This window comes from Labrus mixtus, chromosome 5, assembly GCF_963584025.1.
Source record: "Labrus mixtus chromosome 5, fLabMix1.1, whole genome shotgun sequence".
NCBI classification, from domain to species: Eukaryota; Metazoa; Chordata; class Actinopteri; order Labriformes; family Labridae; genus Labrus; species Labrus mixtus.
In genome coordinates this window covers 11,698,026-11,720,544 of record NC_083616.1, presented here as the reverse complement: position 1 = coordinate 11,720,544, position 22,519 = coordinate 11,698,026, and the positions used below count along the sequence as shown (strand labels likewise).

The window sequence follows — 22,519 nt, the reverse complement described above, 5'->3', positions numbered from 1 at the left end:
GCCTAAGTATGTGCCATGAACAACAATTTTGTTTGATGAGTTTCTTTAACTCACAGTGCTCCATAAATATTAGCAACAATGCCTCATAGCTCAAATACATTACACAACTTTTTTTAAACATTAAGTTTATACTTAATAATGACAAATCTGCAAAATACAACCAGCTCTGATATTGGAAGAGAATTTGGCTTGATTGTTGATTGTTGACCTCATGACAATATCTTGTTTTAGTCATGCCTTGCACTGCTATCCACAGGTCAAGTATGAGAAAAACACCCAGATATGCTAATTGTCCTTCTGGGTGTATTTAAGGATTTCCTTTACATGTAAGATGACATGCTTTTCCTATAAAATCAGGGACGATTTCTCACCAAGACCAACAAAGATGACAGGTGTGTTGACGCTACGTCTGCTATAGTGTTCCCCAGTGTTGCTTGAGTTCCCAGACAGAGGAAAGAAGCTGCCGGTTCTGAAGGCTACAAACTGCAGTTTACAGTCTGCAGGAGCGTCAGGAGGAAACAGCGTCGATGGCAGAGTCACAGAGGCCAGGGCTACTGAATTCTGCAGGAAAAAAAAACAACAAAAATTGTGTATTTAACATTGAAATCAACCAGTACACTTTGATAACTATTACTGCAGTAAATACAGGTTTCTGATGGGACAGTTTGTTGTAAATGAAGACACTAGAAGCTGTGCTCACGCCTCACCTTCAGTGGGAAACTGTTGAGTGAGGTATTATGGGAGCCGGTACTGCAGCGAAAACGAAGCTGCTGCTCATGAACGGATTCGGCCATTTCCATTCCCAGATTGCCTGTTGAGACGTCCCGTCGCTGATACACAGTGCAGGTTATACCAGTGAAGTGGGCTGGTCGAATGAAGTGAGCCTCCATCACAATGTTCCTGGACACCTGTATGCATCGAAAAATAAATCAACATTCTTAAGATGCTTCTTGCATCTCTCTATATACAAACACATATTTTACCAGTACTTCACATAAATAAGTCAATTCACATCTCAGTGCAAAAATCTAAATTAGCTTCTTTCAGTTTCAGATTAAAAAATGATTTCCACATTTCCTAAACCACATACTAATGTATTTTACCATTGTGACAGTGACCTAGTAGGATTTTCTAGAATTGCGAAGAATATTACGATAAAAATACAGAACTAAGAAATTGCCCAATTGCCCTACCATGGAGAAGTCCTGAGCATGACTGTGGAGCTGAGGCCAGGCCAGGGTCTCAAGGGAGTGAACTATGGAGCTGCAGGCCCTCTTCTCTCTCTGGGCGAGTGCGAGAAGCTGATCATCCACCTGCATGAGGTTACTGCCCATCTCAACCAACACCTCTGACAACTGGAACAAACCCACAGACATTTGAAAGTAAATTATGTTAAAGCCAGTGGAAAGTATTACACACAGATTTGTATAAAGCCATTTTAAAAATGTAAAATAATCCTTCTCACCTCTCGTAGCTGTTTGACATAGTCCATAAACTTCTCCATCATTTGTGCCACATACAACACATCCACAGAGTCTGTGAAGCCTGCAGCCTCTAGTGTGTATGTGCGCACCTGATGTGCCAGAGTGACAGCATTGGACACATTGATGGGCCGCTGTAAAGCAAAAATACAAATAGATAAGGGGAAAGGTGTGATTGCAATAAAAACTATGTATACTTTTAAACTGATTAAGTATTGTTATATTGCTCTGACAGCACTACTGACCAGGATGAAGGTGTGAAGGACCCGAGTGATGCCATTGGTGTAGTGACACTCTGTATAGTTTGCATCCCTCCACTTTCCATTATCATCACAGTATCTGGAGGCTTTTTTTTGCTCAATACCTCCCTCCATAGACATGGAAGGGTATCGCATCTGCAGGCAGTACTGATAAGAGGTGATGCCTGCCAGAGTCCTCGGCCACCTGAGGATTAAAACACTGAATGAGGAGAAAACCTTTGAAACTTCAGGTGTGTAATAATACTCACTACATCTGTAACTAACCTGAACTCCCCACGGTTGTTGACAACTTTATCCTCTGGACAGAAGGAGGCACTGTTCTCCAGCACCAATATTTCAACACTACGAGACGTGTTGCCCCGCCCGGTGGAAACCACACACTCCCACTCTCCTCTGGCCTCCGCACGCACGTTATATAGAATAAGCTCACTGGATATGGAGAGTAAAGAAAGTTGATTATTATGATATCTACCACATTTACATCTCAAAATACTATTTTTCTTTATGTTTATATATTCACTCAATTATTTTCTTATAATATACATATTACATATATTCAGGAATAAAGGGTTAAGATGTCTTTACCTGGTGATGAAGGTGCAGTCATGCAGCACATTATTCTCTAGCTGGACACCCATCTCGGGGTCAGAGGTCACCAGATGACCATTGTGACGCCAGTGTAAGGTGGTGATCTTGTCCACCAAGGCGGCAGTGCAATGAAAGGGCAGCCGGTCACCTTTAAAGACCACCTGACGCTGAGATGGCAGCAGGGACAGCGTGTGCAGCTCGAGTGGACCATCTGAGCAACATGGCAGGAAAAGACCCAGATGAGACACATCTTACTGAAGTCCTCACTCATTACTCAACCTCAGTTAAATATTTCCACTGAAGTTATTATGAGTCGACAGCTCTAGAGCAGATTAAATGCAGGCAGCAGCAAATTGGTAAATGCAACCCACAGGATTAGTTGTCAACACAGCTTGATGATACTTTTCTAAATACGTCCCTGCTGCTGAGCTGCTTCCTTGGAGCTGTTTCAGCACTTTTGGTTCACTAATTCTTAAAAATATTGGGATGCTTCTAAGTAGTGTTATGAGTGCACTGTTATTGTCATCCACATGCCAATGGTCCCTTCAACGAAGCGGGGAATTGCCTCATTCATGTGTCTCAATCTAGCCCAGCGCTCACCACAGTTCAGCTGGCTCTCCCTCAGTCCACGAAGGGGTTTTCCCCTCAGGCTCCTCGGGTAGGCACACAGGGTTTCATCCCCCAACCGGGCTGAGCTGCTGCGAAAGAAGCCTGGTACCCAACGAAGGCCGCAGTCACATGACAGGTAGTCTGAGTTGAAGTTCCTGGAAATAGAATAGATAGACTTTTATGATATGAAATGGAACTTTTTATTTATCATTCCAGGATACAGTGTTACCTCTAGTTGTTCTATTGGGGCCCAACATATCATCTAAACATGAAGATAAATCCTTATCGGCTGTTGAACTGCAACTACCTTTTAACTGTCAATTTATTGTTCTTACTCTCAATCAAATGTAGTGTTTTTATTTTAAAAACAAGCAGTGACGCTTCTAAAAAAAAACCTGTGTTTTGATTTGAATTGTTTGTAGAACAATCTTCTGATTTATGGTAGCCAAAGTTCAAATATGTGTTTCATCTCCAAATACCACATCGATGAATGTATCCTAATTCAAATAAATACACGCCAAACAAATCCTCTGTGCTTATTTGCCTTATTCGACACTCATTGTAAAACACAGCGAGCAAACCCGAGGTAAAATAAATATGAACTGGAAATAAATGTTATCTTTGTCTTGGATATTTATTGTTGTATTCAGATATGGAATGGTATTCTGTGCTAGTGAACTGTCTGGAGTCAGACTTATACTCACACTAACTTGAGAGACGGCAGCTCCTGAAACACTGCTGGATCCAGCGTGGATATGATGTTGCCAGAAAGATTCCTACAGCACATAATGTTAGATATAAACACGTTGACTTACTCCACTTATTGTGAATAGAACAATACTTTAAGGGAATCCATTAATCTTTTTCTTACAATTTGGTAAGATTGGTCAACCCTTGGAACATGTCCGCAGACAGACAGCCAATGCGGTTGTTGGAGAGGTCGCTGGAAGTAAAAAACAAAAGAAAAAAAGGAATGCGTTGGTTATTTTTTTAAACAAGAGGACTTGGCTTCATGCAGATTGTGTTATCTTGACTCATTCAGTACCTGTGTTGTTTGAGGGATATCTGATCAAATGGTACACGTCTCAACATACAGTGTGCAGGAACTCTTGTTTGTGATAAACTAGTGATAAAGGCTTTTTTTGCCTCTTTAACATTCCACAAATAGAAAGCGCAGACAGTTAAACATCTAAATAAGCATGCCCACAGTCCCTAACACTTTCCCTTATCTCTCCTCTACGGGACACCAGTGAAGGTTTATCAGCAAAGGGGTAAACACAGGGCCCCTGTTCTACCGTCCAACTCTGAGTGTGATGTATAGCTGCAGCCAGAAAGGGATCTGCTCTGTTGCACCTCTGACACTACCCAGCAGAGAGCCGTCCAGAGCATGTGTTTATCTCCCCCTGTTTGTTTTGAGAAGCCCCAGACCTCGCAGGGAAAACACAAGAAGGGGGAGGAGGGACAGGGAGTCAAGCGGGGCAGCACGGACGACTAACTCCAACCAACGCCAACCAACACCACAACCAGACGTCAAAGTCCAAAAACATGAGTTAGCCGCTAACAGCCGTCCTACATTCAATGTTGGTGAGGCGCCTCTGCTTGGCCCTGAAGTTTTAACAGTAGTGGAGTAGGTGCATAAGAGATGACATCACAAGACCCCTGCAAGATCGGCAGAAAACTTGGTGAAGGAGCTTACCAGGAATTCAATACAACATCGAATATGAGTTGCCAAAATATAATCCACTATAACCGTCGGGGGATATGTGGGTCTGCCTCCTGGTATATCTTCTGGCAAATAAAGCAGCCTCATCAAAAACCTATACTCTGACTTCATAATTTTTCTGAGACCAAAAAATGAAATTCAAAATGTCCATGCCTGTGTTTACAAATGTCTATTAATATGTTTGCCGCTCTTTATACCAAAGGAATGTGAATCATGTAAACGTCTACTTACAGTTTCCGAAGCTCAGACAGGCCCTGGAAGGCCCCGGGCATGATGGTGCTGATTAAGTTGTGCTTGAGGTCCCTGTGGAGACAGAAAATATTGAGTCAATGAGAAAAAAAAATGCAGGAATAAAGTTGGCATGTCCTTAATAACTAGTTCTAAATATACTGTTTCACTTTTTCTTGTCCAGAGGTTGATGAGAATATCAACACCACATGCAGTAGGTTTTATGGTAACTGCATGCTAAAGCCAGCTAAGTTGCTGCTTAGTGCTACTAGCTACTCTGTTGAATAGCCCCCCTGTTAAACAACAAGTTATTCTTTTTTTTCTCACGGTTTGTGTGGAGATAAAAAAAAACAAAGTTGTGTTAATCCCTGAGAGTCTGATTTTGTTAACTTTTGAATGAGCCATGTTATCCGTTTCCCCTCTTTCCAGTTCTGGAGATAAGCAAATCTGCTGCTAGCTTTAGCTTCATATTTGATGAACACACATAAGAGAGGTGTTAATGTCTAAATCTAAAACTGAGAAAGATAACCAGTCAGCATGTTTTCATTTATGTTAAGCCATTTCCTCGAAACTGAGTGTTTCTTTGACTGTAAAAGGAAGGGATGGAGAAATGTTTCTTTAGACCTAGCTCCTCCAGTGGGACACAGTAGGGTGTTTCTGCACACAGATAGGAAATCTTATCCCATCAGCCACCTGGGCTTGAGGTTAGCAAGATGCAGATTCTTGACCAAAGAAAATATTAGAGGAATTCAAAACTGCTAGCAAAGCTTCTCTCATTCTTTTCATTTAAAAAAAGAAAAAAAAAACCTCTTCTGGTGACAATCTTAAAAATAATAATTATGAATTCCTTAAGGTCCTTTCAAGATCGAACTTCCGTGTAACACTTCACTCCCCACTCACTCATACAGTACACACATCCATTTGTTAAACACTTCAGCCAGATGCTCTTCTCCATCTGCATTACATTTTAAAATTAAAAACTTTTTTTATTAGTCGGGCGGGAATAGTGGGGTTAAAGCAGGTCAAGAGTGGGATGGTTATCTGAAGGACATGGCTAATGTGGTTAGAAACAGGATCTATGCTCCTATATAAAACATTTCTGCTCCCACTGGACCATCCATAGAGGATTTCCTTACAGGAGCTCAAAAGCAAAAACACCAAAACTGCATTTTTGTCTACCTCACATCTATCCAAGATGTCACTGTGGTAGGCAGACCTCAGGGGATTTTTCTGGTCCTTTTTTCCACACAGATTATCTGTCATCACTGCTCTCGACCGCGCTGCCTCACACCATGTTCAACCTCAGGCATCTCTGAACCATTGTGCTATCCACTTTCCAAGAGATGTGCTATTTTGATAAAACTTGGGCAATAAAAAAGTTTTAGAAAATGGCTTCCTGAGAAAAAGTATACCATGTGGTATGGCCTGGATAGAGGCAGAGATCAGGGGTTTTGCCTTTGGTCCAAGCTCTCGCAAAGCCATCGCTCATTTCTGGATTATAGACAGGAGACAGGTTATAATGATGGAGCAGAAGTCGCTGGCCCTGGACCAAGAGGCGGAGGTCTGTAGTGTTTGTCTCAAAGCAGACAATCTTGGACAGCACAGCAGAGATCTTTGAGTGTGTGCCAGCTTGTTAGACTGAACACTTTGCAACAACTTCACAGCTTTTTTCAATGGTGGGTATGTTTCCACCTTTATGATTCTGACTAAGAGGTAAAAAGTGCTTTGTACTATAAAAACGTAAAATCCATTGAAAAAATAAGAATGATGCTGTGTGTTTGAGAGAAAACAAAAATTGACAAAAAACAAAGCATTATTGGTCAGAATGTATTTCCTAATTGTATTGTGCCTATGTGTTAGTAGTAGTAAAGGATTTGTTGACGATGTGACCATGGCGGGGTGGGTGGGGGGGCCCATGCACTTCCGTTTCTTGTCTATGTGTTGCAAGGCTCATTAGTGTGACGATGAAAGGCGAGGCACAGCCTTCTGTTTCCTCTCTCTGATGACCACCTCTCCCTCCCGTCTGTTCTTTTACTAGATAGCAAACTTACTTACAAATCTCTTGTATTAGCTGTCTTTGTCCAGAGTGCTTATTCATCAAGTAGTCAAACTATATTTTTTAGTATCTTGTTGCTCCATCAACTACATTTTTAATTGCATAGTGATTCAAGTAGTTGGACAAAAAAGGACATTATTATTATTATCATTATAAGGAAAGTTCTATACTATTTGAAGTTAGGCGGTAGTCTGGTTTGGTGATATTATCAAAATGGACAGCAGTTTGTGAAAGGTGTCTGACTGACTCAGTGTTTTTAATATAAAAAAAACAACATGTTTTTGAGTAGTAGCTTTAAACCCTTTTTGATAAGTATCTTTAGTAAACCAAATTTCTATGGTAACAGCTGCAGTTCAACTGCTGTCTTTCAAAGCTACAGTATGCGTTTAAAATAACTTCACCAACAGTGCACAAAAGTGCATGCACAAGCACACAGACATTTGTCTAGCTATTTTTAGAAGACATTGTGTAGGGCTGCCAAATTTTTTGTTGAAGACTTAAAATAACCAATATCTTGACACCTATTGAGCTGCAGAGATTTGATCTGGATTATTATCACCCCAAACACATGAATGAAGATTAAACGTTTGCTCAGTGTGAGTAAAATGGTCTTGAGCGATAGAAAAATGCAAATCAAACATTAGCGCTTCCTGGATTTGTCTTCTTATAACCTGTTTTTGGAGTACATGATCCCGTGTTTGCTTTGGCTTGAAGAGTATAGACAGTCCATTACGTCTGCTACATTCTCTTATCACCAAGCTGGGGAATGTGGTGTAGCTCGCCACAGCCAACAGACCATGAGGTGGGCACTTAGCCCCACTGTACCCTTAATGTTCACCCACATAATCCCTGCTAAATCTCTACTGCAGCCCCTTGCCACTTGCAAAGCCTCTCAAATTTATTTCAAACTTTATTGAAAACCCTCAGTTTGAACAGCAGGGCTCACACTCTGGCGATGACTTGTGTGTGTGCCCTCTGAAGGAGACAGGGCCCGGCCTGACAACAGCTTCACAGCTCAGCAGCCTTCACACTGATGACATCAGCTGTCACCGAGCCAGAGGATCAGAGCCGTGACAAGAAATACTTCAAAGAGGGCATGAGCATGGAAATATCAGAGTAACAAAGGTTAGGAGGTGGACTTGTAGCTATGACTATTTCATTACCATCAGCTGCACCTTGTACTTCTTCTACAAGCTACACGATTGGTGGTGACACATTATTGTTGTGTCTTTGAGTTATGCTTTGTAACCTTGAGAGTGCACTGCTTTCTCCCCTTCTCCACATGACGCCTGTGTGACAGACTCACTCCCAGCCCAGGAGGGGCCATTGTCTCTTGCAGGGGGGGTTTAACACCAGCGACTGCCATTAAGAAAGTCTTTTCTCCCTAAAAACTCCTCCCAATCAATGGGGATGTTGCACTGCCAATCTGGAGGGTCATTTCTCTGCAGATATGAGGGATGAGCACCTGGGCCCCATGCAGACTTGAGAGGAGGGACGTGCTTAGCAGAAGGGTAATAATGAAGACATGGTCTGTAAAGCGCTCCAGACATGGAGTGCTCCATTATCAGGAGCACAGCGGCTGGGTCTGGAGTGCTCCACTGACATTGTTTAGGCCCTGGCCCCGGAGGGAGCTGGGAAAATGACTGAAGCCAGGGAATGGCCACTCATTATCGCCAGACTAGAATCAAGAATTTCCTGTTCCTGGAATTTTTTAATGGAAAGACATGGCACTACAAGGCCAACTCAGTCTGATTTATCTCTTGATGCAAAGCAATATAAGAAATAAAACATACAAGTCCACAGATGGTTCAAAGGTATGTTAGAAACAGAAAGCAAAAGGGGGCCGCTGGCACCTCGGCTCCTGACAAAGGTCATTGGAGACCATTTTTGTGCCGCGTGTCATTTCCTGTCTGGTTGGCGTCTCAAGCAGAGGCCCTCGTTTATTTTTACAGTTTCCTTTTTCTCCTTTTTTTTTACTAGCTAGCTTTCCCCTGTAAGGAGGGGCAGGTGGGTTAGGGGTTTCAGTGCTGAGCAGAATCGTCCCTGTGTATGGCCCCGCAGACCCCACCTCCCTACTCCTCAACACACTTGCTCACAATGGGGGCTCTGTAACGCCGGCCCCAAACGTACTCCTGCCTTCCCCCCAAAACAGGAAACCGGGATCTGCAGAGCTCTTGTTTTTCTGCTAATTTCCTGCTTTGCTGCCCCTTCCCCAGATTATTTTCTTTACTTTTTTTCTGGTTCCTCTCAGATTGGATACCTAATCAACCCTTTGTCAGTGTTTAACTGGAAACAAGTTGTTTTGCTGCAGCAATGAAGGTAAAGGGGTAAAGATAGACATTTCTTATTACATAAAAGAAACACACAAAGAAACATTTCCTCTCATACTTTATCAATCACCACTTGCCCATTAACTACCATGACTATATAATGTTTTAAACAAATGGAGCCCCCGGAATCTTCTAATGACTGACAGTGTTTCTAAACCTTTGAAGCTGCCAGCAGCATTTACAGAAATAGCAATGTACACTTTTATTTAAAGTGTTAAATGACCTATGATGATTATAGAGCTGGAGATCATTCCGCCATGGAAAACTCTGGAACCACAGACTGTTATTGACTTAAGTTCTGGCTTTTGGAGCGAAAGAGGCGATGCCCGGTTTGGCATCTCTGTGGGTTTTATAAGATCTGTAGTATGCCCTGCAGTCATGAAAAAAGAGGGTAAATTTACAGTATCGGTAAGACATAAAGTAGATTTTTTATATTTATATGACAGTTCAATGATGAGGTTTATCAGGGGAAGACAAGACAGGTAGGCACAGAAAATGCAGTAAAAAATATTTTCTTATCTTGATAACATTCATAAACCATTACTTTTTTTAAATAATGTTCTTGTTGATAATATATTTGATTGAAAGTCCCAAAAATCTCCAAAGTCACATGGACGTTCTGTACGAAAAAATAAGTTGACGTAATACAGACATGGGATTGAAATAATGGACACAAAATGAATGGGAGGAAAACAGAACAAAAGACTTTCATTCAAATGATCGATGAACAGGGGCTCATGTCTGAGATTAGGTTTTAAACCAGTAGGTGGACTACAGCATGTACAGAGTGGGGTAGGAGGAGAAACAGAGAGAGAGACCCAGGAGAGGGGAGATGCGAAAATAAAGAAGGAACACAGACGGAAGTGGGGGGAAGTTAACCCAGAGAAAGCTCAAGTTCCTCTGCTATTGAAACCATATCAAGTTTGCCGAATGAGTGTGCAAGAGAGTTACCGGTGTATAAAGCGTACGATTTGGTAATGGGCTTATAAGGGGCTCACTCGCTGTTTCAATAAACCCCCAGAGCCATGACTGAGCTAGGCTTGCAATACAAACACACCCCGTTCCTTCAGTTTATCTGAAAGACACATCTGGAGTCTATCAACTCCAGCAGCACCCCCCTTTCTGTTTCCACTCTCCAGCACGCTTAACCCTTTACTAACCCCCTCCACCCCTTCATGTCATGCTCTCTCATTAGGTGACCGTAACTGTGGGGGGGGCACTTGATGGCGTGTGCGGGGAAAAATAGACACGCAAATGATAATCTTTCTGCAATTTGCCACCTCCACAGCTGGCTGCTACAATCTGAACCTTGTCTTACCCAAATTGGTCTAGACTGGAGGGCTCCGTGCCATGCTAACACATTTCTCCACTGTTTTACATGTTAAAGTGCTGCCCACCTCTGCTTTGTTTCCACTCCTCAGAATAATTTGCTTAGCCTGTGTGGAAATATTGTTAATCTCCCACCAAGAAAAACAACCTCCGATTTATATAAGACAAACTGCAGGAGAGTGCTTTCTTTCATTCCCCCTCCCTCCTTCTTCCTCTCGTTCCCTCTCTCTCTCTCTGCAGCCATCATACCATCTTTAGCCATCGCAGCTCCACTTCCCCTGTGTCAGATGGTAAAGTTGTTTAAGTTGGACTACTTCCTAACCCTAGCTGCTCAGAATGGCAGCGGAGATTTCAAGGTTGGCTTCATTGAGATTCAGACTCAGGCTTAGCTGCCCAGCGCCCCCTTTTTCTGTAAACAGATATTATCAAGTCAAAAAGTAACGCATTGAGATTAGCTATTTTGATCACAATGTGGTCATAGTGTATGTGTTTTCTATCACTCAGACATTTTCCTAAACATGTGCACATTCTGACGCCCTTCGTGAGTTATTGGTCACAGGTTTCAGCCCAAACTTCCTTTAATTCTTGCTGCTATACAAACATAAATCAGTCTGAATGATATTTCCTCTGCATACTTTAGTATTTAGCACAACAAAAGTACATTCATTTCATGTAGAGCCCTTTTCTGGATACTTCTTACCTCTACAAATCTTTTTTAAATTTTCGAATACTGTGCAATAAGAAAACTTTAATAATATTGATAAAAAAAAAAAAAAAAGATTGTTGACATTTTGTTACCTTTGACTAACATTACATTCTCTGCAAGCATGACACTGTAGTTTTTAGTCATGATCAAAAGATAATTACCTGAAACTAATTGACTTTTTTGGGGCTTATTGTTTTGGAATCATTGCATTGACTTGCATTCTCACCAATATTACCTTATTTTAGGCACTATTGGAGGCACAACTGTATTATCAGGTACTGTGGCGATCCTTTTAGGCTATCTTGATGGCAAAGTCTGTCATGCTGCCAACACCTTGAGCCTCCAACTGCAGCCACACTCCTGCCTATCAGACCTGTCCAATGCAAGCACCCTGCTGCTCCCTCATCCATCATCATCGCTGCCCTATGCTCTCCCCTCTCTGCTCTCTCTCTCCCTGTAGGGCGAGCAGACCTGGTAATGAGGGCCCCTTGTGCCCTGCCTGCCTGCCTGCCTGTCCTGTGTCCCATGGTGCAGTGGGGCCCCGCTGGACAAGAGCCAGACTGCCTCAGCCCTCTTTGCTCATTATTCTCATTACCTTGCCTCAAATCAGCGCAGGACAGGCTGCTGGGAACTGTCCGCAACTCATAAAGGTCCCCGCTCGTTAGTTGGGCTGCCAGTGTCAGCTCCCATTAGAAAGGGCAAGAACAGAGGTGGAGGTGCTCAAATAGGTGCACAAGTGCAGTATAGAAGGCCTTAAAGGTGTCTTTTTTTTGCATAAAGCCAGGTATGATTCAACTTGTGTTGTATCCAAAAGAGCTGGAATGAAAATAATTATTCCAAGATCTAAATGTAGCTATTGGATGGCAAAGCCCATTTTAAAGAGCAGCAGAAACACAGAAGTCCAGTAAAAGGGCAAAACAAACAAGGCTAAATTGCTCCTCTGCACTTGGGTGGTTTGGCAGGTTATGAAGGCAACAGTGGCTTTGAGGAGGTTTGTCCCAATGAAAGGGCTAACTGTGTAGATTGCTGCACTGTCTGGCCCAGGCCTGGAGGAGGGTGGGAGTTTTATTCTCCAACAAACAACAGTAGATCAGACTGCATTCGTTGCTGAATAGATGTCTGTGGTTGTGAGAGTATGTCTGCAAAGACAGTTACCAGACCTGGAAATGACGGGACAAGGAACGAAGGTGCCCATAGTAGGAAACACACTCTAAGTTACGGTCCACAGAAAGAGGACAGACGGAGAGTGAGAGTGTATGTGTGCAGCCAGGGAGCAGTGTTTATCCTCGGCACATAGGGGAAGAAATGCAGTGTAATTCCCTGATGTGTGTTTACTCAGCCCTAGTGGGCTGGCCTTTGATTACAGCACTGACCACAGAATATGAGTAACTGCTCACTACTGCTGCAAATGACAAGCACATGTAGACGACACACTGGAAACAATGAGACGACCTGGAGACAGATCGCAGGCTAACAAGACAAAACAAAAACTGAAATTGCAACCTAACAGAGGGAAAAACTCAAAACCTTTACTGTAAACTCACTTCTGTTTTCTTTACCTTCAAACCCCTCCATAACTGTGAATTTCTGTATTGCATTTTTCACATCAGACAGCAATTTTAACCATGATCTCAGATGTAATTATAAGCTGTGTAAGGCTCAATTAAAGGTTGAAGACGTCAGCGTGAGTGAGCAGACCTCCACCGCTGTGTGTCAGAGAGCCAGCGGAGGTTGAGGCAGAGGAGCGAAATGAGGCCTGCATGATTTACGTTATGTCCTCTCCTTACACCAGACGCCCACATCCCTCTCTAAGTAGAGCATAGTGTGTGTGTGTGTTGGTTTGTCTGTATAATTTTTGTCTTTCTTCCAGGTCTTTCAGTTATGAACATCCAGGAAAGCTCCACCCTGTTGCCCCCTGCTAGTTTTATCACTTCTGCAGCTACAAGGGCCAGCTAGTTGGTGAGCTCAGGTTACCCGACCCACCGACCCCAGGGCGCTACAGGGAACCTTGTCTGCACTTACAAAAACAAGCAACATTGGCTCTTTTTACATCAAAAGCTTCTAACTACAGGTCTGCTTTGGCTTTATTTCGTTTTTATTTATTCTCACAGGAAGTTCCTATTCATAGGACTTTGGTTTTTACTAAGTGCTTTCTTCAAAGTAGTTTTATTAACAAGTTCTGTATAAGGTATCTTCCTGTCAACAGGTTTATGAGCATCTTTGGTGCAAAAAGTTGAGGTGAGAACTGAGGACTAAAGAATTATCTACCCGGGGCGTTCACATACCAGACATAAAACCAGCAATTCAGCAAATTTTGGCTTTTGCTCTCAGCTGGCTCGTCTGGTGTGAGCTCCAGAAGGTAGCTACTAACAAGCTAACAACTGCAGCAAATTACCATATTTTTCTTTCTTTCGACATTTTTAAGAACCAGTTAACTTAGCTAGCTTCATGGGTGGCAGCGCCAAGTGGCATGTGGAACTAATATACCTTCAAAATACCCGTCCCACCCGCAAAACAAGTCTACCAGACTACAGTATCCAAACTGAAGCTGTGCCATGTGTGTTGTTAGCTACCAGGATGCTATAAAGCTTTACTGGCATGCTCTGTTAAACTGAACACCTTCTGGTGGGAAAAACAGACACTAGATGTAATTTTCACACCAGCGTGGTCAAAATCCAGGAGTGCTAGCCTGTTGCAGCTTCAGCTAGTATTGACTCTTATAAACTGTTGTGTGGGCCAAGAAACATCATTAACCTTATTTGCATGCTGCAAGCTAATCTTCTATTATTTCAATCCAACAAGTCAAACTTAAGTTAGCTTCTGTATTAACAAAGCAATTTCTTCTTTTTGGGACTCTACACAAACTAAGATTAGCATCCTAACATTCTCATGATAACACTGCCTGACTCAATGCCTTAACTCTGCAATTTTTCACCTGTTGAAATACTGATCTTGTAACTGCTCATATTCGGATTTTTGTCTTATTTTATTCCTACTGTATATTTATTTTATGCTATATTCTGTAAGATTCAGGGGGATCACCAACGTTTTGAGCTAACTTTCTCTAGCATATTGTCTAGCAATCCATACATTAGTTGTTGACATAGCATATTTTAGCATGGGCCATTCAGCCATACTGCTAGTGCTGCTAGCCGGCATTATAATATATTAATAATCATACATTTAATTTTAAGGCGCTTTCAATCAAAGTGCTACATTACAGTATTAAACACGTCAATTATAAAACACTAAAAAAACAGTATAAAAGCTTTTTAAACCATGCTTTTTTTCTCCCCAGATATTTTCCTGTCTATCAGCTGTGTAACACTCCTTTGTAAAGATGATGCTGCTACCAAGAAGGTCAAGAGTAGACTCTCTGTTAACCACAGGCAAAGCTGCCAGCACACACCTCGTCCTCTCTTATCTTGTCCAGTAGAGTGGAGGCTTACCTGATAATGAAAGGCTAAAGAGTAATTATGTGAACTTTTCAACATAACTCTTTGATAGCCAGTCTGAGTGTATCATACTCCCTGCTGGACCGAAGCCCATGACTGGATAGAAGTTCACAGAGCTGCTCAGATTTCAATGATTTCCTGTCTGTTTTCCAATACAGACTCTGAGGCAAACTAAAATAACTGCTCACGAATAGCTGCAGCATGTAGATCACCCATGACAATGCAGAAGTGTAATAATAGGATAATAAACAGTTCACTACTCACATTTTTTCCAAAGCGAAAAGTCCACTGAAGGATCCATTTTTCAGGACTCTGATTTTGTTGTGGCTCAGTATCCTGTTAAAAAAAGACACATAAAAGCATTGTTAGAAATATTCCTCTGCAAAAATAATCAATAAAAACTATGAAGCTAAATTCAGATATGCAAAAGGTCTATCTTGGACTTCAGCTTTACTGCCGAGGAATAGTTCAGCTTTAACAAAATGCTGAGTGAAAGCATCACAAGGGGAAGATGAGAGTGAACTCAAAATGTCCACTTGGCGTTGCAGTCAGGAGATTAATCTGACCAAAAAAGTTAGTTTAAGATGTTTCCAATTTCTATCAAATACGGAGAAGGGCATCAAGATTTGGAGGGAAGCTGTAATCTTGCTGATCATTCCTCATACATTTTTACATCAAAAGGATGTCTTTCCACATCAAACAAATGGCGGCACAGGCCATGTTAATTAGTCCTCTCTCCACTAGCCAACAATGTCTTATCAGACCAGAGGGCAGAGACCTTAGGACATACAGTAATGGAAGTGAGGTTGAGATTGTTTTGTCTGAGAGGGAATCATGGGAAATAGATATTTAGGGTAATGACTTTGCTCTGAGGGACTGCCCATTCGACGGATACTTGTCTGTATAAGATTTTAAAGGAATAGTCTGACCTTTTTTCATTAAAAATTATACTTATTTGTAGACTGTACAAAACTTGTTTCTGGTCTCAGTTACTGTATGTCACCCATTGGATTCTGGAGAGGCGTTATGAAACCCAACGATGGCGGAAATGCAGACTCCAACTGAAATCCAGCCAATCAAGAAGCAGGCAAAATGGTGGAGTTGAGGAAGGCCAAATGAATATTTTTGCTGCTGAAACATGTCCATCTAGCTCATCATGTAGCATATTCCAAACGATCAAAATAACACAATAAAGACGATAATTTTAAAGCAGGGTTGGTAATTCTGGAAAGTTAGCAAGTTTGAAAGTAGCTCTGTCCTAATCCCCCCTGCTCCTTCAAACGCCACACCCCAACAGTTTAACGAAATGAGCTTCAGACACCATAACCATTTTTTTCACAAGGCTGTAAACATAGTTATATCTACCGTTAAATTGACATAAAATGGACTCTTAGAGGGGATACTCTGTTTTTTTTAGTCAACCTTAAGTGGAAACTTAAGTAACTGCTGTTTTTTGCACTTTAGCATTGGCTGGAGGTTTCTGCTTGATTTGTACTTGCAAAGCTGGCAAAGAAACACAATTCCATATTATGCCTGCATGCAAAATGGGGGGGCCAGAGCAAGCAGATGTCAAGCTCTGCTTAGCAGACTACACTCAGCTAATCAACCTGCTCTGTCCACAGGTTAAATAAAAAAACTACACTCAAAATATAACGCAGAGAAAGAAAATACTCCCTGAAGTTCTCTTCGGACTTACAACGGTTTAATTTCTTGCCTTGCTGCAGTGGTGAAAAGTGTACTCTAGGACCCGTTACATCACTGCTGGGTGTGGTCAGAGGTCCAAAAGGCTTAAAACTGTCACCTAGAAATGACAGTTATATTCTGCTTTTCATTTCTCTTAAATTACCATTTCTTTGCCTTTTTACTACTGCCCATGCTTCACTGGTTGAAAAGCGACTTTTCTTATAGTGGCATGTTAAAAAAACACCATCCATTCATCTGTTTTTAGCTTTGTTTTACAAACCCAAACACACTATGTTCAGTGTTTTTTGATTTTCTTTTGGCTTACTCTTTTACGATTTATTAAGCCATGTTTCTTCAAATTAAGTAAGTGTGATGGAGCAACTGTAAGGTGCAGGTGAGGACGGAGTTTAAGCTGGATGAATAGGCTTTTAAAAAAACAAAACCTTGATATCATACAAAACTATGCGTGTGCATCCCATATTGTAAAATAAAAACTACAAAGACATTTGAGAAGAGTTAGCCAATATATTCACTTTCACCTCTCAAACCTTTCTGTGAAATGTGAAATGAGAGGTAAAATGTCTTCAAGAATTATAACCAAGTCCAGTTGACTTTTGGATCAAGACTTAGATCCCCTGACAGGTTTGCTGTATAGAACAAAATTACATGGACACAAGATTCAATGTACTTCAATACCCTCCATGTCTGGCCCTCTGACTCCACAGACCAGCCCACGTCGCCTCAACGGGAGCTCAGGCTACAGCCCGTCATCATTAACACACCCTAGCTTCACATCATCCTCGCTGCTACCACATGGTGCTTAATGGGCTGTGGGCAACATTAAGTGTGTTTTTAATCGAGAGATTGGAGCTGTGTGAGCGCCTGTAAAAGTGGGAGCAGACTATGAACAGTCTGCTAGATTTACAGATTCAGCAGCAGCAGTCCCCCCACATCCACCCACGCCCACCCTCCTGTTTCCTGCCACATCAAAAAAAAAAAAAACACCGCCTTCAGCTCTGCACCTTCCAACTCACTTAATGACCAGATTTAACCATCCAATCTTGGTATACACAGACAAACAGGCCTGAATTACATCACTATATTTACGGACAGCAACAATACAAGGACCGAAAAAATGTTTCAAAGACAAACACAAGGTGAAAGCAACAAGGAACGGAAATCTGCTCTGCTCATCCCAGACAACTCATTCTCACTCATCCTCAAATCTTCCTACAATTCCTTTCTAAACTGAGGAACAGGAAGTGCTTTTTTAAACTACAATCAAGAAATGAGTGATGCTTCACTGGAAATGACTAAAATAGGGAATCTGAGACCTCTCTGACGGTTTCACTTTCTGTTTAAACCAAATCATCATTTTCCAGGCTTTGCTGTAGAAATGTGTCATTGAAGTAAAATCACAAAATCCACCATCATCTCCAAAATTGGACACTAAGACGCTGACATCATCCCAGATCAGAGTTTTATTTCCAGCTTTGGGAAGAAAAAAACCCATCATGTTCACAAATCAACAGTCGTGGAAATAAATCAAAGTTATTAAAGAGGAGTTTTTTTAAGTCGATGTTAGACAAGAGGATCAGAGTCAGTACTCTCGTGGTGTAGCCTGCATTTGAACCTATGACTTCTGGATCTTAAGGTCTCGCTCCTCACTCTGAGCACAGTATCTTCTTTTATAACTGGATGCAGACCTGAGATGAAAGCTGCAGAAGATCCGGAACTGCCTGAATAATTCAATGCAGATAGGAGAGGAGAAAGTCACATCTGGCAGAGAAGCAAGCCATTTAATTCAACGCAGACAATTTCAATACAGATAGTGCCTATTCGACTCTGCTTACAATGCGGAAAAGAAGCTGCTTGTCAGAGGATTGTGCACGTGTTTGGTTTTGTTGTTCATGCACGTTTGAAAATGTCTTTTAAACCTGCTAAGATATGTTTATTTATGTGTTGTGGGCATGCATGTCTGAAAAAATTTTTAATTCATATGAGTCATTGCATCACAATAATTCTCATTTGTCTCAAGTTAAGATATTTCAACACATAATATTTCCATTATCTTTGTTACTTTGTAGACTAGGACATGAAAGCTGACTTTTACAAACAAACAAAACCCACAAAATGAGCTAAGAGAAACCCACACGGACAACAAAAGGGGCAGATTTCCAGGAACACAGGGGAGTAGCAGAGGCCGGTCACTACTGTATAATCCTACAAGCCTGATGTTTGGAGCACAGTCGTAGTGAAGAACATTGTTCTTTCATAAACAATACAGAGAATACAACTCTGAGAAAAAGAGAGCGAGGCAGAGCTCTGTAAACAGACAGAAATAGTCGAAGTCCCATCAGGCTAAACAGGAAACCCAGCCAATTAGCTGTTTATTCAGAACCCGATTTCAGAGGTCAGGGGTTGTAGAGAGAGCACTTCCTGCAAGGCTAGCAGACAGATGCAGCAGTGTTTAGAAGCAGGTGACAGCTGAGGCAGACGAGGAGTTCATCCTTCATCAGTGCAGTATACAAAGGTTAACAGAGCTTTACAAGCAGAGAAGATGAGTAGCTTCTTCATTATAGAAATCCAGGCTACTTATAGAGGCCTAATGTCTTGTTACTGTACATGAGTGGCTTCTGTCTCCTCGTCTTAAGTGACAGATCAGATGGCATAATCTGCTTTCAAGAACACAAAACTGTGTGTTACATTAACAGTGTGTTAACGAAGTCCAGACTATGGATGGTATCTCTCATTCACTTAACCCCTTCAGACCACAAAGGCCTTTTAAGATATCAGATGGGCTAATTGGATCCTTCTCTAATTCATGAAGAAAAAACAGAACCACGTCAGGCTCCAGAGTCTCATTCAGTTGTTCCTGATAATTTATTTACATGAAGATCAAAAAGAGGAGCAGGAGGTCATATGAAAAGAGGCAAGTCACACAGAAACACAGACACCAGTCAGGCTTATGTGTGCTGTACTCATAGACGGGTCAACCAGGGCCAGAAAACAGCAGCAGCATGATAAACTAGTGCTCTGTTCTGACAATGATATTGTGGGAAAAAAGACAACTAAGGTGAGTTGGACAGTGAACAACCTGAACTGATAATAAACTCTAAAACATACTAAATGTTCTCTTTGGTTGAGGAAAGTTAATCTCATTCATGCAGGTTACCATGTGTAGAAAAACCTTACATACATTTCTTTTTTTTAGTTGTGTATTCTTGCCCAAGCAATTTCAAGATGAATAACCTGGCCCTGAATGTGACCAAAATGGCTCAACTTTGCAAATATTTGTAAACAATTTACTTGATTGCAGTAACTATGGACCACATTCTTTCTTTGAAAGTTGACTTAAGTTAATTGAGCTTTTCAGCATATTTGTGTCTCTGTACTGTAGAGATGATGAACAGAAAAAAAGACTGAAACCTTAAAAATGGTCCAACAAGCCAGCAGGGAATCTGATTCAGTGACTCAGGAGGGCAGGAAAGAAACATGGCATGATTAAGATGCGGTACCCTTAATACTGTAAGCTTTAGACATGTCAAATATCCAAACTGCTCTTATAAGTTCATGAAAAATACCCCAAAAGTTTGTTTCACCAATAAACAGCAAAACAAACTTTGAGCATGCATCAGTTGGACTGAGTATGGATTTACAGAAACAGAATGGAGATACAATGCATGTTAACTGCTCCTAGTATGTTTTATGTTTCAGTAGCAAGTGCAGTAATTCAGTGACAGTTTAGGGTTTCTTTGGTGCGTGACAGAGTGTGAAGAACTAAAAAGCATACAAAGAGACTTGTCTCGTAAACCACAGTAACTCCTCCCTGCGCCGTGCCACTCACTTTGTTGGTTTGCTCAATTTGCTTCCTAAAGCCGCAAAGCCTTTGAGGGCCACTCATGGGCATGACAGCATGTCGCAAATCCTAAGTGTTCTCTGATTTACTTGCTCATCCTCTGACTGTAAAGCACTGCCTCGGGTCCGTTAGAGGACCTGATGTGTGTGTGTGTGTGTGTGTGTGTGTGTGTGTGTGTACATTTTTGTCTGTGTGTACCTGTGTGTACTGTAACTGTCTGTCAAAAGCTGCAAGCTTCCTACAGCTGCTTTTGGTTGTGGGTCATTGTCAGCCAATCATTTCACAGAGGAGTCGTCTCTGTGGTGGGGCTGAAGGCGTGCAGTGTTGTGAACGGAGTCCTTTCAGCTTTCCAGATCACAACCTGGTGCAGAGGAACGGCGAGGGAAAACACATCCTTCTATGTGCTGTTCTGACCACAGTGAGAGCGCTATAAAACAAAACTCAACAGGATGTCCTGTTTGCAGTCCGTTATCCCTGAGTGTTTGGTGTCAATATCTTTGCACCTCAAGCTTCATCTTGTCTCCATACTAGACACTCTTAAATCTTGTTGGATGGAAAGTTGGATGAATATAAAGGAAATGCTTCATCCTGGTTTGGCCTTCAGTCCCGGACATGAATGAGATACATTTGAGTGAAAAGATTCTGATTGGCTCATATTGCCCTCTAAATATTTATGCATGCTGGACTGTGAGAGGGAGCTCTGTGTAGCTGCAGGTCTCTACAGAAAACCACAAACAGAAAAAGAGCCTTACAGAGGGATTTAGATTTAATAAGATTGTATCTGCAGGCTAAGCTTCCTGCTCTCATTACTTTTTATAATCTTTGACTATAAGTAATGTTTTCTTTCAATTTGAAAACAGAGCAGTGCTGCAGCATCCACCTGAAGCTGCTGCAGTCTGTCTGGTTGTTAGTCATTGCAGATAAAACAGCATGAGGAGTTTATCCAACAATCCAAGGCCAACAGAGACTGAGATACACAGGTTCAGGCTAATAAAGAGAGTCAAAACAACCCAACAGGCCTCTGTGTAAACATCATTTAACTCTGGAAAGGTCTCTTACCCTCAAGGACCACACGCGAGGTGAAAGACAAGAACCCTTGAAAGAGATTGGTAACGTGCCATAAATCCCGTCCTAATTCAGAGACCAATAGGAGCCAGATAATGAGAGTGATTTTCAATGAGAGTCTCAGTGCGTCATTATTGAATTAAGCTTGGTTTAATTAGCATGCTGACGCTATAATGCACACGCTGGTCTGTGCCACAGCAGTGCTTAAGTTCATAATATGTATATAAAGAAATAATAATTTAGGCTTGTGGGAATTTTCCGAGGAGGTAATTGAATTCTGCTCAAAGCAACGCGATTATCCACTTTTACCCCAACAGCACTGCATTGTGTAAGCACTTTGACTGTGTATGTTACAGCTGAGAACGCTCTATACAAAACCATCAGTGTGTGTTTTACTGCTTTTTCCCTCTTTGCTTTCCATTTGAGAGTGTCCTGTCGCCAGAGTTGCATTTAAAGTATAGCCTACTGGCACTTCACAGAGGAGCAGCATTTCTCTGTATACACATTACACACACAAGGACAGACAGAGAAGATCAACAGAAATATTTTAGCTAAACCAATAGACGGATTAAAAAGTGAATTACTGAATTTAGCTGTTAGCAGGTTTTCCGAGGATGAACTTGGTCCAAATGTTGGGTCTATGTCATCGAAAACCAAGCGACATCATGCTGAAGTTTGACCCCGAAAGGATAAGCTGGACTCGTTTAAGAGACAGTTACTGTATGATGAGCTTACGTCACACAAGTGAGAAGGAATACTAAGACAATACCTGTGTCCCATGATACGTCAAATGTTGATGGTACTGTATTTTAAAAGTAAACAGTGTTTGAGTTAAAGGAATAGTTTAACACATAACTTTTTGCCAATAGTTAGATAAGAGGAATGACAATTTTCTTATCTTAGTGCTTTTACACATGGGTTTTTGCACTGTCAACGGAAATATCTTTCTATCCTAAATACATCATAATGAGATGTAGGTTGGCATCATAAAACCATAGCCAGGCAACTTCTCCCTATTTTTGAGCCAAGCTAAATTAACCTGCTGATCGGTTGAATCTTATATTAACCCAGCAGCGATATGAGGCAAAACATTTAATATAATGCATAGGTGACAAAGACTGCAGTTCTTTAAGTGGCCACTTGAGGA

At 41.5% G+C, this 22,519-nt stretch overlaps 1 protein-coding gene across 1 annotated transcript in view; it reads right to left on the bottom strand.

Moving 5' to 3' along the window:
• The window catches only part of adgra2 (adhesion G protein-coupled receptor A2), a 40,160-nt gene that overhangs the window by 4,880 nt on the left and 12,761 nt on the right, over positions 1-22,519 (bottom strand). The window contains exons 2-13 of the mRNA XM_061037833.1: positions 15,030-15,101; positions 4,893-4,964; positions 3,810-3,881; positions 3,643-3,714; positions 2,930-3,093; positions 2,327-2,540; positions 2,006-2,170; positions 1,727-1,925; positions 1,466-1,615; positions 1,194-1,355; positions 708-908; positions 372-561 (exon numbers count right to left, since the gene is read on the bottom strand). Of these exons, the coding sequence (XP_060893816.1) occupies positions 372-561; positions 708-908; positions 1,194-1,355; positions 1,466-1,615; positions 1,727-1,925; positions 2,006-2,170; positions 2,327-2,540; positions 2,930-3,093; positions 3,643-3,714; positions 3,810-3,881; positions 4,893-4,964; positions 15,030-15,101 (1,733 nt within the window). The remainder of the gene's footprint in view (positions 1-371; positions 562-707; positions 909-1,193; positions 1,356-1,465; positions 1,616-1,726; positions 1,926-2,005; positions 2,171-2,326; positions 2,541-2,929; positions 3,094-3,642; positions 3,715-3,809; positions 3,882-4,892; positions 4,965-15,029; positions 15,102-22,519) is intronic.